This window comes from Hypomesus transpacificus, chromosome 26 (assembly GCF_021917145.1).
Source record: "Hypomesus transpacificus isolate Combined female chromosome 26, fHypTra1, whole genome shotgun sequence".
NCBI lineage: Eukaryota > Metazoa > Chordata > Actinopteri > Osmeriformes > Osmeridae > Hypomesus > Hypomesus transpacificus.
Genome location: NC_061085.1, coordinates 2,370,353 through 2,391,228, shown reverse-complemented (window position 1 = coordinate 2,391,228; position 20,876 = coordinate 2,370,353). Strand labels below are relative to the sequence as shown.

The 20,876-nt window shown below is 40.7% G+C and overlaps 1 protein-coding gene across 2 annotated transcripts in view; it reads right to left on the bottom strand.

Moving 5' to 3' along the window:
- Positions 1-364: 364 nt before the first annotated feature.
- Positions 365-20,876, bottom strand: part of sgta (small glutamine rich tetratricopeptide repeat co-chaperone alpha) — a 47,462-nt gene continuing 26,950 nt past the window's right edge. For both annotated transcript variants that reach the window (XM_047049648.1, XM_047049649.1), the window contains exons 10-12: positions 13,490-13,651; positions 1,087-1,207; positions 365-947 (exon numbers count right to left, since the gene is read on the bottom strand). In XM_047049648.1, coding sequence (XP_046905604.1) covers positions 1,096-1,207; positions 13,490-13,651 — 274 coding nt within the window. In that variant the 3' untranslated portion in view covers positions 365-947; positions 1,087-1,095. The remainder of the gene's footprint in view (positions 948-1,086; positions 1,208-13,489; positions 13,652-20,876) is intronic.

The window sequence follows — 20,876 nt, the reverse complement described above, 5'->3', positions numbered from 1 at the left end:
TGGAAAGGGGGTATCAGAGAAGCAGGAGTGGTCCCATCCACCATCGCCTACTAAATAGCAACCTTCTTGTTGTATTTTCTCAAAAAATATATACTTTTTCACATATATACACATATACTGTATAACAGGTATCAAATCATGGTTTTCCATTCACCATCACAGAGTATTGTGTGTAGATATAAAACCAAAGGTTTTGAGAATGAGTTGGGAATTTCTAGAATGCTGGAAACTGTGCAAATAAGTGCACAAGGAGTTATTTTGTCTCTCTGGGTGAATAAAGTGTTTGACTACATTTCCAGTATGATTTAATTAAAACAAGAAACCAAAAATATGGATGCAAAATATATAACAAATATAGAGAAACTTGAGATTTGTGTGATTTATTGATTGACTAGATCAATGCTGCATACATCACACAACAGGTAGAGGCTATTTTAAAGGCTCCACTGAACGTTCTTTATTTTTGACAATACTCTACATAGCTTATATTACTACCAGTTCAATAATTTATTTTCAAATAATCCTTGTGATCCATAAACGTAGTGATGTGAACCTCCACACGCAAAACGTTTAATTGTTTTAGTAAACTGCATTTTAGTACACTGGATAATTGATCATTGGATTCAGTTAGACAGCTCTGATGACGGTTAGTAACATTAAACATTGCAACCATTTGCTACACTGGTATGACTTTGCATTACAAGAGAGGCTGAACTGTTGAATAAAACTTCCTGAAAGTTTGATAGTTCTGAGGCCCATTGAAGACAATACAATAACAAATGTTGCCTTTATTGTTGAGTCACAATGATCATTCTCCTTCGAGTCAGAGGTGGAAGATGGCCACGCATGCATTCATCGATGAAAATCTTTATTGTCCATGGAGCAGAGAGAGTAATACAAATCATATAAAAGGATAGCCCGTCTTCACTTTCCCCACAGGTTTTCATCTGTCCAAGAACAAATGTAGTAAGCAGACCCTTATTTTAGCCATATTTACAGGTTGGTGAATAATACATTAATAATAATCAGATAAAATGAATGGATTGATTTTCGTTTTTGTAAACCTTAAATAACCAAAATTCATACCTGTAAGTATCATGGTTGTTCCTCGTTACTTGCACTTGGCGGTCGACTGCGAATTTGACTCCTCAGCTGCTCAATGAGCTCGGGATTCTGTTGTTGCATTTGTTGTGCAAACTGTTGACCCCTAAATGGACAGAAGTTTAAGTTTTGACACAAGTTAAAGGTGTTGCATATGATTTAGCTACAATTCTAACATGAACCATGCACAATATGCAGTTTGTTTACTGTATCATTTACGGTGTCCCCCAGGGGAGTGTACCGTCTCCACTACTGTTCAATACGTATGTTTCGAACCTTACTGGGAAGCTAAACGCAGCCAATGCTGGCTGCTTTATTGGGATCGTCCCTGTTAATCATTTATTGTATGCTGATAATATTTGCCTGATATTTACATTTACATTTATTCATTTAGCAGACGCTTTTATCCAAAGCGACTTCCAAGAGAGAGCTTTACAAAGTGCATAGGTCACTGATAATAACAACAAGATAGCCCCACAGCATTGCGGGTAGTCAAAAACAAGAAGTACATATTGTGAACAACCAAAAAATAGTGCTAAAGGGAAGAAACCATAAGAGCATGTAGTTAAACAAGTTAAATTACACAACATTAATCTCTAAGTGCAGGTGTACCTGTTGGTAAAGGCTCTGCAGAAACTGATTCATATTTGTGAGGCCTTTGGTGCTGAAAACGACATTACTTTTTGTGATAAAAAGACAAACTGCATGTATTTTCCCTGTCACAGATGTCGCTTGCCCGGAACGCCACCCTCGGTGAAGCTTTACGGCACGCCTTTACCCGTATGTTCTTTCTGTGACCTATCTCGGTTTTCAAATCACACCAGATCTTTCTGACGATAGCTCTATCCGCACAAAAACTTGCCAGTTGTACACAAAAGCTAACCCTTTAACCCGAACATTTGGCAAATGCTCTACTGAGGCGAAGCGAATCCTGTTTATGGCACACTGCTCTCTCCCTTGTATTGCGCCCAGCTATGGTGCAACCATAGCGCTGGTGCGCTGAAGAGACTTAGAGTTGCCTATCACAACGCTTTTAAGATGATCATGTCGCGATCAAGGTCTAGCAGCAACAGCTGGCTCTTTGCGCAGCTGCGTGTTGACACCTTTGACGCCAGGAGGCGAAAGCTGATGCATTATTTTGCTACTCGCCTCCTAACTTGTGACATAGTTAGGCTCCTGGGAATTACATAGTTCAGTTCCTGTTATCCTCAGACGCTTTTTCCAGGAGCCAGTTTTGGAGAAACTACTGCTACACTGAACATAAGCCATGTGTTGTTTTTAATTAAGCGTTTTAGATAAGGAGATTCATGTCTCTTGCATGTAATGTATTCGTGTATGGGCCATTGCGCCTGAAATAAACATTAAATTAAAAAAAATATTCAATCGGGAGTACAACGGCACTTAGGAATGCTTGGCTGGACCTGATGTTAGTTTTCTCCAGGATCACAATGACTTATTGAGAGACTTGTTGCTCTTGTAGGTTAATTATAACAAAGTTAACTCTTGAACTCTTGTACTCGCTGTGAAATATTTTACTGTTGATTGTTCTTCTACAGGTACAGTCTTGCACTTTTTGGGGTTCATGTTGTTTTAATTTGTAACTTGTACAACTGCATGCTCTCATGGGTCTTCCCCTTGGTACTTGTTTAGTTTTCCACAATGTATGCTTCATGTTTTGGCTGCTTGCAATGTTTGGGACTACCTCGTCGTTATGATCAGTGACCTATGCTCTTTTGTAAAGCTCTCTCTTGGAAGTCGCTTTGGATAAAAGCGTCTGCTAAATGCATAAATATAAATGTAATCTAACTGGACTAAAGAATGTATTGAACAAGCTTGTTCATTCAGATCCTGTTGATAGCTCCTGCTTTCCCATGGCTGGATGGGATGAATGGGCTGGTGGAAGGGGGAGTAGGGCTGTTAGGGACAGACTGGGGGGAAAGATGTTGTGAGGTTGTCTCCGGTGGAAATTGGGGGAGAGGAGGGACTTCCTGAATGCATTGCTTTTATTTTTGAAAGGTTACGTTGGAAGGTTTATGAAAGATTCAGGTTTCTGTGGCAAAATATGTAGGCCTACCACCAGCGCGCTAGCTAACCACTGCTTCAGTGTATCATAATAGTCGCATGATTATGTGATGCCAAGACCTGTATACACCATAAGCATGCTATTGTGGCATATCAGCCGAGACTCAACTGCCTCCAGGATTGAAGAAAGCTGTCCTGAATCACATGGTTCTAGATGACTCATTAGAAGTTTTAAAAGGGCGATTGACTGGGTTTTTGGCGTATTTCACACTGTTCTTTAAGGGCTCCGAATAGGGTATGTAGCATTGTTTGGGCGGAAAATTTCCCAGGTGCTGTTCTATGCCCCCTGATACATCCTTTAAAATGTTCCTGGGAAAAAACGCTAGGTTTTCTCCTTTTATGGTATGCTCATTAATATTTAGATGAGCTGCACGCTGATTGGTTGGTTTTCAGAGAGTGAAGCTGCGGAGCAGAAACGCAACACGGCCAACAGCACTCACTGAAACAGCGAAGGTGGAGACGTAGACTTGAAATAAAAACGTACAAATACATTTATTGTGTCTACACAACACTGTTTTCAACAGATTGACTAGATATCTGAAATGATAAGGTTAGTTGTTTCCACTTCTTTTGTCAAAGCAAACTGGATCGACTTAGGTGGGTAGAACTTTACAGCTTAGCATCAACCAATCTATATCATGATTCAACTCAGCTTCAGTTACTGTAGCTAGATATCTTTCTGAAAAATAACCTGACAAAGATCTGGACAAACATGCATCGTGAATTGTAGATTTACATGTAACACGGGTTATTTATTTGAATGAAACACAGTCAGGAACATGAAATAACGTGTTAGCCCCATCGCCAATGAACTGAATCATAACACATTCTACCTATGCTCTTGCGTTAGCAACCTAAACTAGTTTACATGCCTACAGTCTAGGTGTTTTCACTCTCTTGCTGTTCTTGCGTTCCTTGCAAATCAGCGTTAATCAAAAGCAGATGAGCTAGAATCTTGCCAACATTGACTCGACGGGCATGGCTGATGTATACCGTGGCTCTAGCATAGAAGATCTCTTTGCAGTTCGACCCTCTGCTCTAACCATTTCACCAAGGACGGTTTTTAAAACCTCGGACAATGTAAAGCAGGTCTTGCTATGAAGCTGTTGCTGAAAAGAAGTGCGTTCCGACCTTATGTTCATCACAACCGGAACAGTTATTAGCAATGCTAACGTATCCTGTATCTTGCACCTGCCTTTCTCCAGTTCTTTCAAATAGATAATCTAGACAGGCGTTAGCAATAGGCTAGACTGTTATTTGTTTTATGGCCATTTTTTTGGAAGCTTCCCTTCTAATGCCGAAAACAGATAGTCTAACTAGAGTCATTTGCTAATTCTAAAACTGGTTGTTCCCATCCTTGATTGTGTATCGCGTTCTATGATACAAACATGATACAAACATGTATTTCATACATGAAGTACGTACACAACATTTCAAGACAATTCTTTGGCTCAGGACTGGGAATGACATCACACCTGAGTTCAGGGTTGCCAGGTCCGGCGAAAATGTCCAGCCCAACAAGTGCTCAAAACCAGCCCAAAATGCCTGAACCCCTCTTTACGTTTACATTTATGCATTTAGCAGACACTTTTATCCAAAGCGATTTCCAAGAGAGAGCTTTACAAAAGAGCATAGGTCACTGATCATAACAACGAGGTAGTCCCAAACATTGCAAGCAGCCAAAACATAAGCATACATTGTGAAAAAACTAAACAAGTGCCAAAGGGAAGACCCATAAGAGCATGCAGTTATACAAGTTACAAATGAAAACAACATGAACCACAAAAAGTGCAGGACTGAACCTGTAGAAGAACAATCAACAGTAAAATATTTCACAGCGAGTACAAAACTTAACTTCATTATAACTAACCTACAAGAGCAACAAGTCACTCAATAAGAGTCATCGTGATCCTGGAGGAAACTAACATCAGTTCCAGCCAAGCATTCCTAAGTGCCGTTGTACTCCCGGAACAAGTGTGTCTTGAGCCTTTTCTTGAAGGTGGGGAGACAGTCAGTGTCCCTGAGGGAGGTGGGGAGCTGGTTCCACCATTAGGGGGCCAGACAGGAGAAGAGCTTGTGTTGGGACTGGGAGGTCTTGAGCGGTGGGACCACCAGGTGGTTGTCTGAAAAAGACCGTAGGTGACGGGTGGGGGTGTAAGGTTGCAGGAGAGGCTTGATGTAGTCGAGTGCAGTCCCGTTCACTGCTCGGAAGGTCAGTACCAGGGTCTTGAATCTGATACGGGCGTTGATGGGTAGCCAGTGGAGAGACATGAGGAGCGGGGTAACATGGGAGCATCTGGGTAGATTGTAGACCAGGCAGGCCGCTGCGTTCTGAATCCTCTGAAGAGGGCGGGTTGCACATGCTGGGAGACCAGCGAGCAGCGAGTTTCAGTAGTCCAACTTGGAGAGGACCAGTGCTTGGACTCGCAGCTGGGTGGAGTGCTCAGACAGGTATATCCTGATCTTCCGGATGTTGTAGAGGGTGAATCTACAAGACCGGGAGACTGCAGCAATGTGGGCCGTGAGGGAGAGCTCGTCCATGGTACCGACAAATTCCTGGCAGAAGATGAAGGGGTCACTGTCGCAGATCCCAGTGATTGACAGATCGTGGGAGATTATTAGTCCCATTTAATTACACAACATGCACATCAGGGTGACCAACAGGATTATCTTAACTAACAAACAATAACAGTACACACATTTAGCTGAATGAACACAACAACTGAAATTCCCTGCAACGCTTTTCTAACCTAACTATTTTCAACAACTCTTTCCGTTTTTTGGCATGCTGCACTGCATGCTGGGTACCCAAGGGCGCTGACCCTACAATATGATTATCTAGCTGACAATGTATATGTAAAGATAACATCCAAGCTAGCAATTTCGCCAAATCTGACTGCGGTGTTGTACACCATATGTACTGTGTTATGGTTGTTTGAGGTAAAGAACTTGCTAAATGAATTAAATGTCTGTTAAATGTCAAATCCAACTATAAATGTATAAAAGAGAGAGTTCCAATCAAATCAGAATACTTTTTAAACCTACAGGTTTAAAAGGCTACCTTTGCCTAACCTGACATGAACTAACTAATTTACATATTGGCTCATAAAACAAAGATATTATGAAACTGTACAAGTTGGGCTAAAAATTACAGTACAGAGTAGAATGTTGATAGGTTACTTTACTCACTAGCTTAGATGAGCTAAATGATACTACGTAAAACTAAGGCAGTATTGTTTCTGAACAAAAAGATTAAGTTTATGTTTTAAGCTTATGTTTAAAATTAAACATTATGGACGGCATACTGTAGACGTTTTCTTAGTATGATTTTAAGTTAGTTGGTACATTAAATACACGAAAAATCTCAGTTATGTCGAAAGAAAAAACGCTTACTTTCATAACTATGACAAATGGGTCAAAACGGACACAGGGTGCTTTGCCAACATTACACACAGGAACGGGCCATAAGGACAACTTTAAGTTCAGGTATTCGTCTTGTGTGACACTAACATTTAAAAACCACAAATCTTACCGAAGATGCTATCAAAGAGCTTAAAAACAATTGATGAACAAAAAGGCTATGTAGGCATGAACAGTTCTGACTTCGAAGCTGTGTCAACTGAAACCATAAACAACACAACGTGAAATATACGTAGGCAATGACGTCATCACGTCATATACATTAAAGACTGTCAGTAACAAATTAGCGGAAACTTGAAACAGAACACCCTCCCCAAACAAGTCCAATGACTTTATACATTTTATGTAGGCCCATACTATAGCAGTTTGCACCGAGTGCGAATTATACAATGACAATCGGGGGGGTGGGGGGGGTCAACTTCTTCTCCAGGACGTAAGGTAATACAATTACAGGTAAGAACGATATATAAATGTATCGACCCCCCCGACCTGGTGTGGTCGTTAGTCGTGGGCTATATCAGAAACCTATTGTTATTGGTGGTTTTATTATTTGTAATTCTTGTACCATGGGAGTCATTGGCAGCCCCTAGACCCCTTCGATAACTTTTTGAGAAATTTGGCACACTCATTAAGGACAGTTACTTCTATAACTACACCAAGTTTTATGTCTCCCATTAGACCACTCTAGCGCCACCAATGGGTCAAAGTTGGACTTGTGTTTACACACGCAACTTTTGAACCGTATGACCGATTTTCAAAAATGAGGTACCATTGGATTCCCTGGATCAAGACGAGTTTAACACACCCTATGGCGTCAATTTCCGGTTATATAGATTTTCCGCCATTTCCGGTTTTATCAAAAACCTTTGAAAAGCCTACTCCTCCTACAAATTATGTCAAATCTTCTTCAAAATGACCCGAGATGATCTTCAGACCAAGCCTAACAAAAGTTATCGAAAATAATTTTGATCGTCACAACCGTTTGTCCGGTACATCAAAATTAGCAAAAAAGCAACCAAACAGTCACATCTTTTAGATATCAACACCAAAGTTGGTATATCTGTGGAACACATTACATCATGTTACAATGTGCAAAGGCAACTTCATATCTCCAATAATGATTGATATACAGCAAATCAAATGTATCGTTAATGCTAAAATTATGCTGTACACATCCGCCGGTCAAAAAGTGATACATTGATTCAATCACAAGTTCATATGAAGACTCTTGAGAATGTTTAGTAATCAATCTGAAAAAAAGTTTAATGTAAGATGAAATGTAGATTTTCAATGAATATTTTTGCGCGGGCTTGGCAAGACGCACACGCAACATTTCAGGAGAGTGTGGGCTGACCAAGCCCCCACTCATTCCTTGGTCTTTAGCAAAGGCCCATGTGGATCTTGATGGTATTACATTTCCGATTTTGTATGCAATGGTAAAAAGTTCTCCAAATCCTGAAACGTTGATGGTAAGCCTTTACTATCAATGTTTCAGGATTTGGATAACTTTTTAGAGTAACAACCACACTTAAACAAAAGCCCATGTGTATTTTGTTGGTATTGCATTTCCGATTTTGTATGCAATGGTAAAAAGTTCTAAAAATCCTGAAACGTTGATAGTATAGGCCAAGAGTAATTACCACACCACAACTGGCCCACCATTACCCATAGGTGGCGCTACAGGCCACGCCCTAAGCACAAAGATACAAGGCTTTCCGGAATGGATAGGCCCACCAAGCTTGCTCCCTTCACCTCTTGGCTTGAAATAAAGAGCCTTGTGGATCTTGATGGTATTGCATTTCAGATTTGGTATCCCATCGGTAATTCTTTAGCATTGATTTTTCTAAACAGTTACAATTTGTCCAGAATATACATTTTTCAATGGTTCGCAATGCTTTATACATCAGCCAGTCAAACAAATTCATATGAAGACTCTTGAGAATGTTTAGTACACAAATCTGAGAAAAGGTTGACAGTAAGATGAAAGGTCGATTTTTGGTGAATATTTGAAACATGCATGCTTGGCTAATTTCTAGGCAAATGTCCAATGAAATGTGTCCCCTGCTCCTCCCTGTGCGTGCTCCAAATTCTCACACACTCATTCTTCCCTTGACACATGCGCGGGCTTGGCAAGACGCACACTCAACATTTCAGGAGAGTGTGGGCTGACCAAGCCCCCACTCATTCCTTGAATGTCTGCATAGGCCCTTGAGGACCTTGGTGTCATTGCAGTTCCGATTTGGTATGCAACGGTAAAAAGGTCTCCAAATCCTGAAACATTGATAGTAAAGGCCAAGAGTAACAACCACACTTTAACCAAAGCCCATGTGGATCTTGTTGGTATTGCATTTCCGATTTTGTATGCAATGGTAAAAAGTTAAAAAAATTCTGAAACATTGATAGTATAGGCCAAGAGTAATTACCACACCACAAATGGCCCACCATTACCCATAGGTGGCGCTACAGGCCACGCCCTAAAGCACAACGATACAAGGCTTTCTGGAATGGATAGGCTAAACAAGCCCCCTCTTTTCACTTCTTGGCTTGAAATAAAGGCCCTTGTGGATATTGATGGTATTGCATTTCAGATTTGGTATCCCATTGGTAATTCTTCAGCATAGATTTTTCTATACAGTTACAATTTGTCAATAATATACATTTTTCAATGGTTCGCAGTGTTTGGAGGAATCCGCCATTACTGCTTGCAGTTATATTTACTAATTATTATTACTGTTGACAATGTTGACGAATCATCAACATTTGTTTTCTGGGACCTGTATAGACCTACCTAGTCCTATAATGTTACGTTTCATTTCAATAAAATAACACACAACACTCAAGTGCACAGAATTGTAATTATTACAATACGGATTTGGCTAAATAATAATGACCGATGGAAGAAACTCGAGCGATGCCTGGTGCTGCTTCTCTGGCAATGTGTGATTTGTCTTTAACAAGAAGGGGTGGCTTCGTTCCCTCTATGGCTCTGGTTCAGAAGAGCGGCAAAACTTCGAACCAGTTTGTGATGTTTGAAGCATTGAACGTCACCTATCACGTGGTTATCGTAATTTGATACAAGCTACAAAACACTTTTTTGAAACTGTGCGTATTGGTTTTGCGACACAAGCATCTATGCGTCAGCGACATATGTCCCATCCCTTGGTATACTACTTGTAGCAAACCACACTTAAAGGGCTCTACTTCAACCCTACAACTTCAGGTATGCTACATATCCAGTAAATATCAAGGACTACAATTATTATAATCTTTTGTACACTGTTGATGAACAAACAACTTGCCACGGTTGCTAAAAGGGACTCTGGTTACCACACTGTTCAAAATGTCAGTCAATAACCGTCTACAGATTCATTATTCACCCCCTGGGTAATTTGTCGTGTTGGACCGGAAACTAAAAAGTTGGTTCATTTCTGGATTATGGTGAAGTGTGCTTGCGACCACCCCAGCGGTCTAGTGAGCTGTGTACTAATATCAACTGGTACAGTACAACTGTACAACGAGTACTTAGGAAAGATTTGTTGGATCAGATGTTAGTTTATTTCCTCCAGGAACACAATGGGCTTCATTCTCGAACGCAGTTAAGAATTTTAGAAGGAATTTCTTCTGAATTGGATTTAGGAAAACATTTGGCATTCATGAAAGTTTTCTCATCTGGGATTTGTTCTGAATTCAGAAGACTTTCCGAACTCGAAATAGCAATCGTAAACCGGCCAGAGTTGTCTCAAATGCGATTCCCTAAAAAACCACAAGGATCAAAGGAATCGCATTTAAGAAAACTCTCCGTCTTTGAAGTGTTAATGATGTTATGGCTGTAAAACGGTATGTTTTGAAAAAGGCTCCACTTTTTTGGCCCTGGGGTCTCATTTTTAAAACTGTGCGTAGGATTCTTACAAAAATTGTACGTACGCCCAAAAGCCTAAAATGGCGTACGCACACACAAATTCAAATTTATAAAACAGTGCGTATGCACACCTGTACGCAATGTTCCCTTTATAAATCACAGATTACCCACAAGTGTGCATATGTGAATCAGAAGGTTACCCCTCCCTGAACACACCCATTTTTAACCATAAATGGTCAATGCAAAGCACCTCAAGAATGCTAATCTAGTGTCTCATGACCCTGGATGCGATTGTTCTTCACGGTGAATCATGGCGACCAAAAAAACTAAAAAGCGAAAGTTCTCAGACACTATTAGCCTATTGGTGGAGGCCCGAAAACCACATTATTTGGTGGCCGGTGGATCACCAATAAAAAAAACTGTGCAAGTGGCGTCAACTGTGCCAGACGATGCCCGGAGTCGAGATACAATTTGAAAACAAAAGCTTTTTGTTATGAACAGTAGTCTATTAAAGTCTGGACTGATAACGAGGACGTAGAGTGTAGCGATTGCACAGGATCTTAACGACTGTATTTCCAGTTTTTGACATGAGGATATTTGCACAGTATTAAAAAAATATATTTAGTTATACACTGTGTTCTGCAGTAATCTAAAGGTAGGATATGTGATGTTATCCTGTATTCCATGCAGTCGGGGAATCTCCCCCTCCTGCACTCCCGTAGTGGACAATCTGATGGTGAGGAAGCACAGAATTTTGATTTAAAATTTGAGTTGGATTGTACAAGGTGTTTATGGAACAAGTATCCTTCGGTACAAGCGCAAATAACACTGCTGGATGTAATCTTCATGATAATCATGAAATTGAATGGAAAAAACGTGTGTGAGGAAAACAAAATATATAAATATTACGAGTAATTTTCTTCCCACATTCAATTTCTGCAGTCTGACTACAGTACGGTCATCTGCGTCGCCAATTCCAACTGTTTCCAAAATGTGCATAGGCCTACGAGAGGGTCAGAGTTTGCGTGGAGGACCGCACATTCTCCCGTCAAGTTTTTTTTTTTTTTATCACAACCTTTCCGTGGAAAGTGGCGTACGCACATTTTCAGCCCCGTTTTGTGCGTACAGAAGCTTTATAAATGAGACCCACGGTCTGTACCTTTGTCTCGCTCCAAAATTTGCTGCGCTTTGTACTTCCACAGAATTACATATTATGCACATTGAAAATGGACAACGGTGGTTCCAAGCTGTACAGGGAATGCTGACACTTTTCAGAGTCTTCCTAAGGAACCAAACACTCGACAGGCTGTGATGTTTGTCTATGAAAGATTCCTCTTCTCTTCGACCCTCAATTACACATTTGCTCGAACCATTACACCGAGGACAGTTTGAAAATCTGGGACAATGTAAAGCAGGATTTGCTAAACCGCTGTTGCTGAATTGAGTTACTGTTCCAACCGTATGCTCATCACAAACCGCAAGCATGATTTTGTCGCTAACAGTTAGCTTATTAGCAATGTTAACGTCACCTGTATCTAGCATAGGTAGAAGGCTAAATATGTTTCTAAACACTTCAACATACCTTACTTGGCAAATGACTCCAGCTAGACTAGCTATAGTCGACATAGCCATAATAGCAGTCTAGCCTATTGCTAACGCCTGTCTAGATTATCTATTTGAAAGAACTGCAGAAAGGCAGGTGCTAGATATAGGATACGTTAGCATTGCTAATAACTGTTACCGACAAAATCATACTACAGCTTGCGGTTGTGATGAACATAAGGTAGGAATGCACATCTTTTCAGCAATAGCTTCATAGCAAATTCTGCTTTACATTGTCCCAGGTTTTCAAAACCCTCCTTGGTGAAATGGTTCGCGCAAATGTGTCGAGGGTCGACCTGCACAGGGATCTTCTACACTATGGTAGACAAACATCAGCCTTGCCTATCTAGTCAATGTTAGCTAGACTCTAGCTCATCTGCTTTTAATTAACGCTGATTAGCAAGGAATGCAAGAACAGCTAGATGGCAAAAACACCTAAGCTGTGTCTACTACCGCGCACTTATGCACTTCGAGCACTGATTTTCAGTGCTTAGGGCGCTTACACTCACAAAACCAGCAGAATTCAGTGCACTGAAAGTACCCGCAAGGCACTGCAAACGGTCCAATGATGGACACTACTCGCCCTAAACGGACGCCTCTTTTTTTCCCACTTAGGGTGGAGAAGCGTGTTCATTTTGACAGGTTTCGCGGCTGTCGCGAGCAGATTTGTGTCAGATTTGTGTCCGCCAAGTGGTTAACGTAAGTGTTCCATTTCAGACAGCACTTATCAGCGACGGAGTTTCATCTAAATAAATAACCAGTGTTGTCATGTAAATCTACAATTCAAGATGCATGTTTGTCCAGATCTATTTTTCAGCAAGATAGCTAGAGCTAACTGAAGCCGAGTTGAATCACGATAGTTTGTTCGCTCTGCTGTAGTGCTAACGTTACCCACCTAAAGCGATCCTGTCTGCTTCGTCAACAGAAGTGGAAACAACTAATGTAATCATTTCAAATGATTTCTAGTCAATCTGTATAAAACTGTGTTGTGTAGACACAACTCAATAGATTTATTTGTTAGTGATTATTTCAAGTCTCCACCTTCGTTGTTTCAGTGAGTGCTGTTGGCCGTGTTGCGTCTTTGCTCCGCAGCTTCACTCGTCGTAAACCAACCAATGCTCATCTATATATTCATGAGCATACCTTTAAAAGGAGAAAACCTCGCGTTTTTTCCCAGGAAGATTTCACTGGATGCATCAGTGGGCATAGAACAGCAAATGCAACAGCATTTTTAGCCCAACAAATGTTACATACCCTATTCGGAGACCTTAAGGAACAGTGTGAAATATTTAAAAAAAAAACAGTCAATCACCCCTTTATCGTCAAAAGTGTTACATAGACGATTTAGAAAGCAGCTGTTATTCGTGCAGTATTGGGTGTTACAACTTTCTAGTAACATTGTGATGCAAGTTTTAGAATACATACGCTTGGATGAGACCAGAGATATCACCAGTGCTTGCACCCCCTGCTCCTGCTCCTGCTACAACTCCGGCTCCTGGTGTTGCCCCCATGCCTTCTGTTGCCCCAACTCCAGGGGCTACGGCACCAGCCATTGGACCATAAGCACCTGACATCATGCCAGACATCCTGGAGAGAAGAACAACAGAATCAGTCAAATTTAACAATTATATTTCTTTAATTTCATTTAGTAAAGTGTAAAATGTATTTGGATTTTAGATTAGTTTTTTTGAATTTTTGTATACATTATGTACAATAATAATAATATCCGAGAAATCGAAGTTTTCACAATAAAATGTAATATAATACCTCCAAGCTTTTATTTCTTGTAGGGTGTTTAAACTTACACTGATATAAAATATAGGCCTATATGCAGTCCAGTCCCCGGTTTCCAGCTAACTTAACAAATAGTGATTGAGTAAAAACTAAAAAGTTTGCAATACAATTTTAAAAAATATATTTCTGTTGGCATTTTCTTCTTTATTTTAACAAAGAGACAGGAAAAGCAGGGAGAGACAGGGTATGACATGCAGGAAATGGCCCGGGCAAAAAATAACGTGGTAAACGTGGTAATGAAGATCACGGTATAATTCTGAAGAATAGAATGTAATGGTACGTATCATGATATATTCGTTTATCAAAATATTTCATGACAAGGCAATCCTCACTGCTGCGGCTAATCTACCGCAATTGGATGAAGAATTGACATTCTTCTTAGGTTCAAAGGAAAACTGGTTCAATAACATCCTCATTGGGATGTGCTTGCCTTCCGTGAGTTCAAACCATTGTTCTCTCATATACATATATTTTGTATTTATTTTCCCACCCCTAAGGATACCTCAATATTCGGACTACATAGAGAGAGTCGGTGTCAAAAGGTTTGTATTGGTAGCGATTGTGTTACTTGTATTTTTATTTACATTCCGTTGCACAGGTTAGGAGCTTACAAGGTTGTTGTGGCAAAAACGTTAGCAACGACACAGTTCTAGTAAGACAGACAGCGATATCAGGAACCCTCAGCATTAGTACCGTAGCTAAGTCTAGGAAAGTTGAGGCAACTTTTTGCTAGGTACCTATGAACATGTCTTAATCTGCTAGACAAAGGGGGGAGAACGAGGGGGAACCCTCGTTCTTTTGTTGAGCAGTCTCAGGATCCCTACTTACCCGGCGTCAACCAGCTAAATCCTACAGCTGGCAGCTGTGCTCCATGTTGCGTCTAGATTCAGACCTAGCCCTGGTAAATTGTAGAGCTAGCTAATTACTAGACTTCTGTTGTGTGGGAATATTCACAGCCTGGAAACATACCCATCTGCAACCGACACAAGCACAACCTACAATTTGCCCAGAAATTGTACCCTCTCTAGTTCACCTGATGCAGTCCCTGCATTATTTCCCACACTATCTATAAGATGCTTGCGTTAATCTTACTGCACAGATCAAAGCTATCAATTGCTGTAAATTAAATGTAACTGTCTTATTGTCAATGCGGGAAATTACATTTTAGGGCTGTTCCCACTCAGTCGACTAGTCGATTTTCTGGTTGATATGCTCTTGGTCGACTAAGATTTTTTTAGTCTAGATGCCGTATGGCAGTGTGAGATCTAATTCCCGCTTGTGTCATCATTGCTAAATTAACGAAATGTTCTACAGAAATTGTAGATATTATTTAAGACAAATAAAGCAACTCTAAAAATATATAATTTAAAAGAAAAGGTGTTACTGTTTTCCCTTTCGTTAATCTGCGCTTTGTTTTAGTTTGGTAGTTTGCACACGGCACGAGCGCAATTGGCTGCAGAACTACAAACTCTGCCATAGCCTACTTTGTCGGTGTTATTAGTCAAAATGGCAAAGAAAGTTGTGGTATGGCAGCATTCCATTAAAGTACATTTACATTTACAAAGTACCAGGTGACTCGAAAAATGTTGAATGCAAACTCTGCCAACAAAAGTTAATTTTTCATAGTTCGCCGTTGAATATGATGTAGCCTACCACCTGAAAAACGTAAGTTGGCCTAGCCCTACTTCGCTCATGCTAACGCGCTGTGTTGAAAAATGAATATGCCTATTATAAGAATCACGTCCAAATCCAATGACATTATCTTCTCCGGCCAAGACAGCAAAATCTTTCTTTGTTGCACCGTTCCCCACTCAGCTTCTACGTAAGTTCGCATGCAGCAAGTTTTCAGGCAGTGATAAGCGCGTTCTGATGATTTGAATGTTAAACAATATTTTTTATCTGTAGTACTTTGTAAGAGATATTAAATACCATCGGCATTCGGTTACAACAGGACTGGTGATACAAGTCTTATTATTAGTAGGCTATTAGCGGCTTAACCTGCAATGTCCAGCAGCCATTGAGTCATATCCCGAAAATGTTTGGGTTTTTTGTGTGAAAAAAAAAAGCAATTCAAAGTTTGTTTTCAGATGTTTTAGTCAGAGTCTTGGACGACCAAAGAAAATCTTAGTCAGGGACAGCCCTATTACATTTGCAGATGAGCATCTATGCATCTAGATGCTCATCATCTCAGCATCTGTAAAGAATGTCAACAGTGAATTTGACTTCATGGTTTTTTAAAGGCTTCTCATGGAACCAAGGCATACAAATAGCAGACTGGAGTTTACTTTTTCACACTATAACCGCCGAGACTGTCAAATGGCCCCATAGTCTTCAGACAGGGATGTTGTTACCGACACATACTGGTCGCTAGATGGCACTTATTTTAAGGAGCAAAGGCACGGTTGGAAAATGAACATACCTTTGTGAATTTGTCCTTTATTTCTGTGTTGTTAGTCGTTGTTCAAGCGTTTGTCGTCTAGCCCTTCAAAAATTCAGCAAAATGTAATTTATCGGCCCAAGGATGTCAACCACGTTGCAGGTTAAGCCTAGTTTATATACTAGTCTGCATTCTTAATATCATGTGCGGGTGTGCGGAGACATGCTCAGCATTTATAGTTGTGCAGCTCTGTAGCCATTTCATTATTATTTTTTTGCACTAGGCGGCGCAATCGCACAAAATTCACTATGTAAGGCTGTTTGTCATCCTGGCACCCACCTCTAATATGCTCAAATCTGGAGTTGCTGGACGGCGTCTCTACTTGATGGGTCTCACATCTCATATTGTAACTTACTGTTGCATTGCTAGTCATATTTTGATAAGGGTCAAGATGTGGTCTGTGGTTGTTCTACAGATAATATTTGGTAATAGAGTTGTCAAGCCTTGTTCTCTAGATTATTGATCTCATGCAGGGCACTACACTGCGACCAAAATGGTTTCATTTGCAACCTTTTGAAATGCCATTGCGACTGTAATTTTTTATGGGTTGCAAATGTATCACTGATTATTTTTGTGCTTACCTTAGGTTTTAGGCAATATGCTATGATTTGTTATGATCATTTGTTAAAACAGTAATGTGTATTTTAAGAATACGTTTTAAAACCTGCTTTGAGCATTCAACACATCAAGTTGGCTTTAGCCCCACGACCCCCCCGCCCCCCTCCCAGAATGGTGTAGCCTAACGTTGATAAATAAATAAAAATCAACCTCTCGTCAAGACGCACGCAGCAATCGCATATAGGCTACTCAATCTGACGTGTTAAAATTAAGCGTTAGTGCCATCACCAGCGTATAAGTAGTATTGCCAAACTTTGCCAGCGCAAGGCGCAACGTGTAGCCTATTGAAAAGTCTAATGTTTTCGTATCGCTTCAGATTCCTCACTACATAAAATGTGGTTGTCATTACAGTTTACTCAAGTCTTCTTAATTAAATGAACCTCATAAGGTCTGTGAAAAAGTAGTGTTGCCAGGCAAATGAGGCAATACTTGTTTCAAAAGTAGTATTGCCATGGCAATACTGGCAATACTGACGGCGGCGGCAATGGTTAAGGTACCAAGACGGAGCAAAGTGAGTACTGTAGATTCTGTGGGTCTTCAATTGCAAGACTGTCTAAACTTGTAACAGCGTGAAAACAATTAAAACACGAAACATTGAAGCTTCACAATGACGGTATGAAGCACACAAAGTGTAGAGACAGGTAGGGCCTACATATCACCACCTCCAGCTGAACCTCGCCAAAACAGAACTTCTCATCATCCTGGCCAAACCCCTCCATCTCCCACGATCTCTTAATCACCCTGGGATCTGCGACGGTGACCCCTTCATCTTCTGCGAGGAACCTTGGGGTTACCATGGATGACAAGCTCTCCCTCACGGCTCATATTACTGCAGTCTCCCGGTCCCGGTCTCCCTCTACAACATCCGGATGATAAGAGATACCCGTTTGAGAACTCCACCCAGCTGCTAGTCCAAGCACTTGTCCTCTCCAAGTTGGACTACTGCAACTCGCTGCTCACTGGTCTCCCAGCATGCGCAACCCGCCCTCTTCAGAGGATTCAGAACGCAGTGGCCCGTCTGGTCTACCGAGACTCTCCCATGTTACCCCGCTCCTCATCTCCCTCCACTGGCTACGCATCATGGCCCGCATCAGATTCAAGACATTACATTACATTTACATTACATTTAGTCATTTAGCAGACGCTCTTATCCAGAGCGACTTACAGTAAGTACAGGGACATTCCCCCCGAGGCAAGTAGGGTGAAGTGCCTTGCCCAAGGACACAACGTCATTTGGCATGGTGGGGACTCGATCCGGCAACCTTCTGATTACTAGCCCGACTCCCTCACCGCTCAGCCATCTGACTCCCCTAAGACCCTGGTACTGACCTTCCGAGCAGTGAACCGGACTGCACCCGACTACATCAAGTCTCTCCTACAGCCTTACACCCCCACCCGCCACCTACGGTCTTCTTTTGACAACCGCCCGGTCCCAACACAAGCTCTTCTCCTGTCTGGCCCCCTAGTGGTGGAATCAACTCCCCACCTCCATCAGAGACACTGACTGTCTCCCCACCTTCAAGAAAAGACTCAAGACGCACTTGTTCCGGGAGCACAACAGTACTTGGTGGAATGGTTTGCTGGACCCAATGTTAGCTTCCTCAAGGATCACAATGACTCTTGCTGAGAGACTTGTTGCTCTTGTTGGTTAGTGGTAACCGATTTAAATTGTTGTACTCGCTGTGAAATATTTTTTGCTGTTGCTTACTTTTCTACAGGTACACTTACACTTATAGCGATTCATGTTGTTTAATTGTAACTTGCTTAACTATGCTCTTATGGTTCTTTCCTTTGGCACTTATTTTTGGTTTTTCACAATATGTGCTTCATGTTTTGGCTACCCGCAATGTTTTTGGGGATATCTTGTTGTTATCAGTAGGGCTGCAACTACTATGATTATTTTAATAATCGATTAATCTGTTGATTCTTTTTTCGATTAATCGATTTATCAGATTAAAAAACCAAAACAAAGCATTAATTTCCAACCCTTTATTCAAAAACAGAACTGACAGTGCAAATTCACAGTGCAAAAAATCTTCAGAATGTGCACAAACAGGCACACAATTTTGAAAAAGTTATTAATATTAGCGTGGATTTAATGCAATTTTCCAAGATGAGAAATGTATTGGAGTTTTGTTTAAAACGTTATTGAAAATTGAAAGGTTGTGGAAGTAGGCCAGACTTAAAAGAATAATCTGGTGTATATTTAAGATATTTTGTAAGACACCACTTTGAAAGAATTTAAGTTTTGCAAGGATTAAGCAATTTTTCAAAGACGAGTGATTCTCTATCATTTTATTTGAAACTTCATTGAAAAAGTAAAGGCTGTGGAAGTATACCAGACCTTGTTAAGATACTCTGGTGTCTGTTTGAGGTTTATATTCCTAAAATGGTATGGGTTGTTTTCACCCGGTCCCTAACGCGATGCTGCAAAGTAGCATCTTCCGAATGTGAGACGAATGTCGAAAATGAAACTAACTTCACCTCGGTCAATGAACACACTGTTTCGAAGTATTTAGTGTGAAATGCTCCCACACCTTGGATGTCTTGGGTCATAGGGCTGGGCGATATGGGTAAAAAATTATCGATATAAATATTTATATTTACATTCGATAACGATAATTAAACGATAGACCACAGATCTGTAGTAGTAGTTAAATAAGTCTCCTCCTCAACTTTTTCCCTACACTCGGCATAAAGTTTAGGCAGAGCGGTGTGAGAGAAATGTTTGCGGCCAGGGAGCACGTACCTGGGGTCAAGTAACTTGAGCTTTTTAAAACCTTGCTTTTTATCCATAGCCTACCTATCAATACCTTGGTGCAAACTCACACTTTCTGCATGTTTCAACGAGTGATTTTCAGGTGGTAAAAAAGGTTTCTTATATATTAGTAATATTAGTCGATAGTAATATCGATTTATAGCCCAGCCCTATTGGGTCGTACTGATTTCTTTGCCTCCGCCAGGTGTTTCAGAACGTTACTCAACGTTCTGAAACACATTTTTTTTAATACTCAAACATCTCCACAAATTGAGTGGCGTAATAATTGCGTGACAACGAATCAATAATGAAATTAGTTGCCAAAGTTTTTAATAATCGATTTGTTGTTGCAGCCCTAATTCTCAGTGACCTACTGTATGCACTTTGTAAAGCTCTCTCTTGGAAGTCGCTTTGGATAAAAGCGTCTGCTAAATGAATAAATGTACATATCCCGTAACGCAGCAGCACTCCCGACTGCATTTTGGTGTTATTTTTCCTTAAGAGTTCAGGAGTCTGCTCATCTGTGCCCAACCATAGTGTGTTGTAATCTAAAATACATTTATTGTGCACTTCATAATGTAGGCCTACTGTATTTTCTATTGCAGTAAATCTATCCCAATCAATGTTAAAGAACACAAGAAGTTGAAAACCAAGTTGAACAATGGATTTTGGCATTTCAAAACCCTTTGACACTTCCCTGCTGTATGACTATGTTAAGCCTGTGTTCTGCTCCTCTCTTTCACAAACCGTCTCTGGAGGAGGGGATACCTCACTGAATTGCTCCTCCCAAACTCCTTCTGGGAGTTTTTCCTCAACTTCCTTGAGGGTTTAGGTTGGTTGAGGGGCAGTTCTATGGGCGTATGTGAAGCCCTCTGTTACATGCTTGCATTTAAAAAGGGCTATACAAATAAATGTTGATTTGAAGAAGGCATGTGGTAAATCCCTTTCTGATTCTGATTCTAGGTTTAAAAGATGGCAAGTAATTAAAGGTCCCATGGCATGCCGTTTTTGGATGCTTTTATATAGGCCTTAGTGGTCCCCTAATACTGTATCTGAGGTCTCATTCCCGAAATTCAGCCTTGGTTCAGAAATACAGCCAATACGAGCAGTCCCACAATGAGCCTTCCTTAGGACATACCATTTCTGTGTGTGTAGCTTTAAATGCTATGAGGAGGAGAGAGGCGGGGCTAACTGCCACTGCAAGC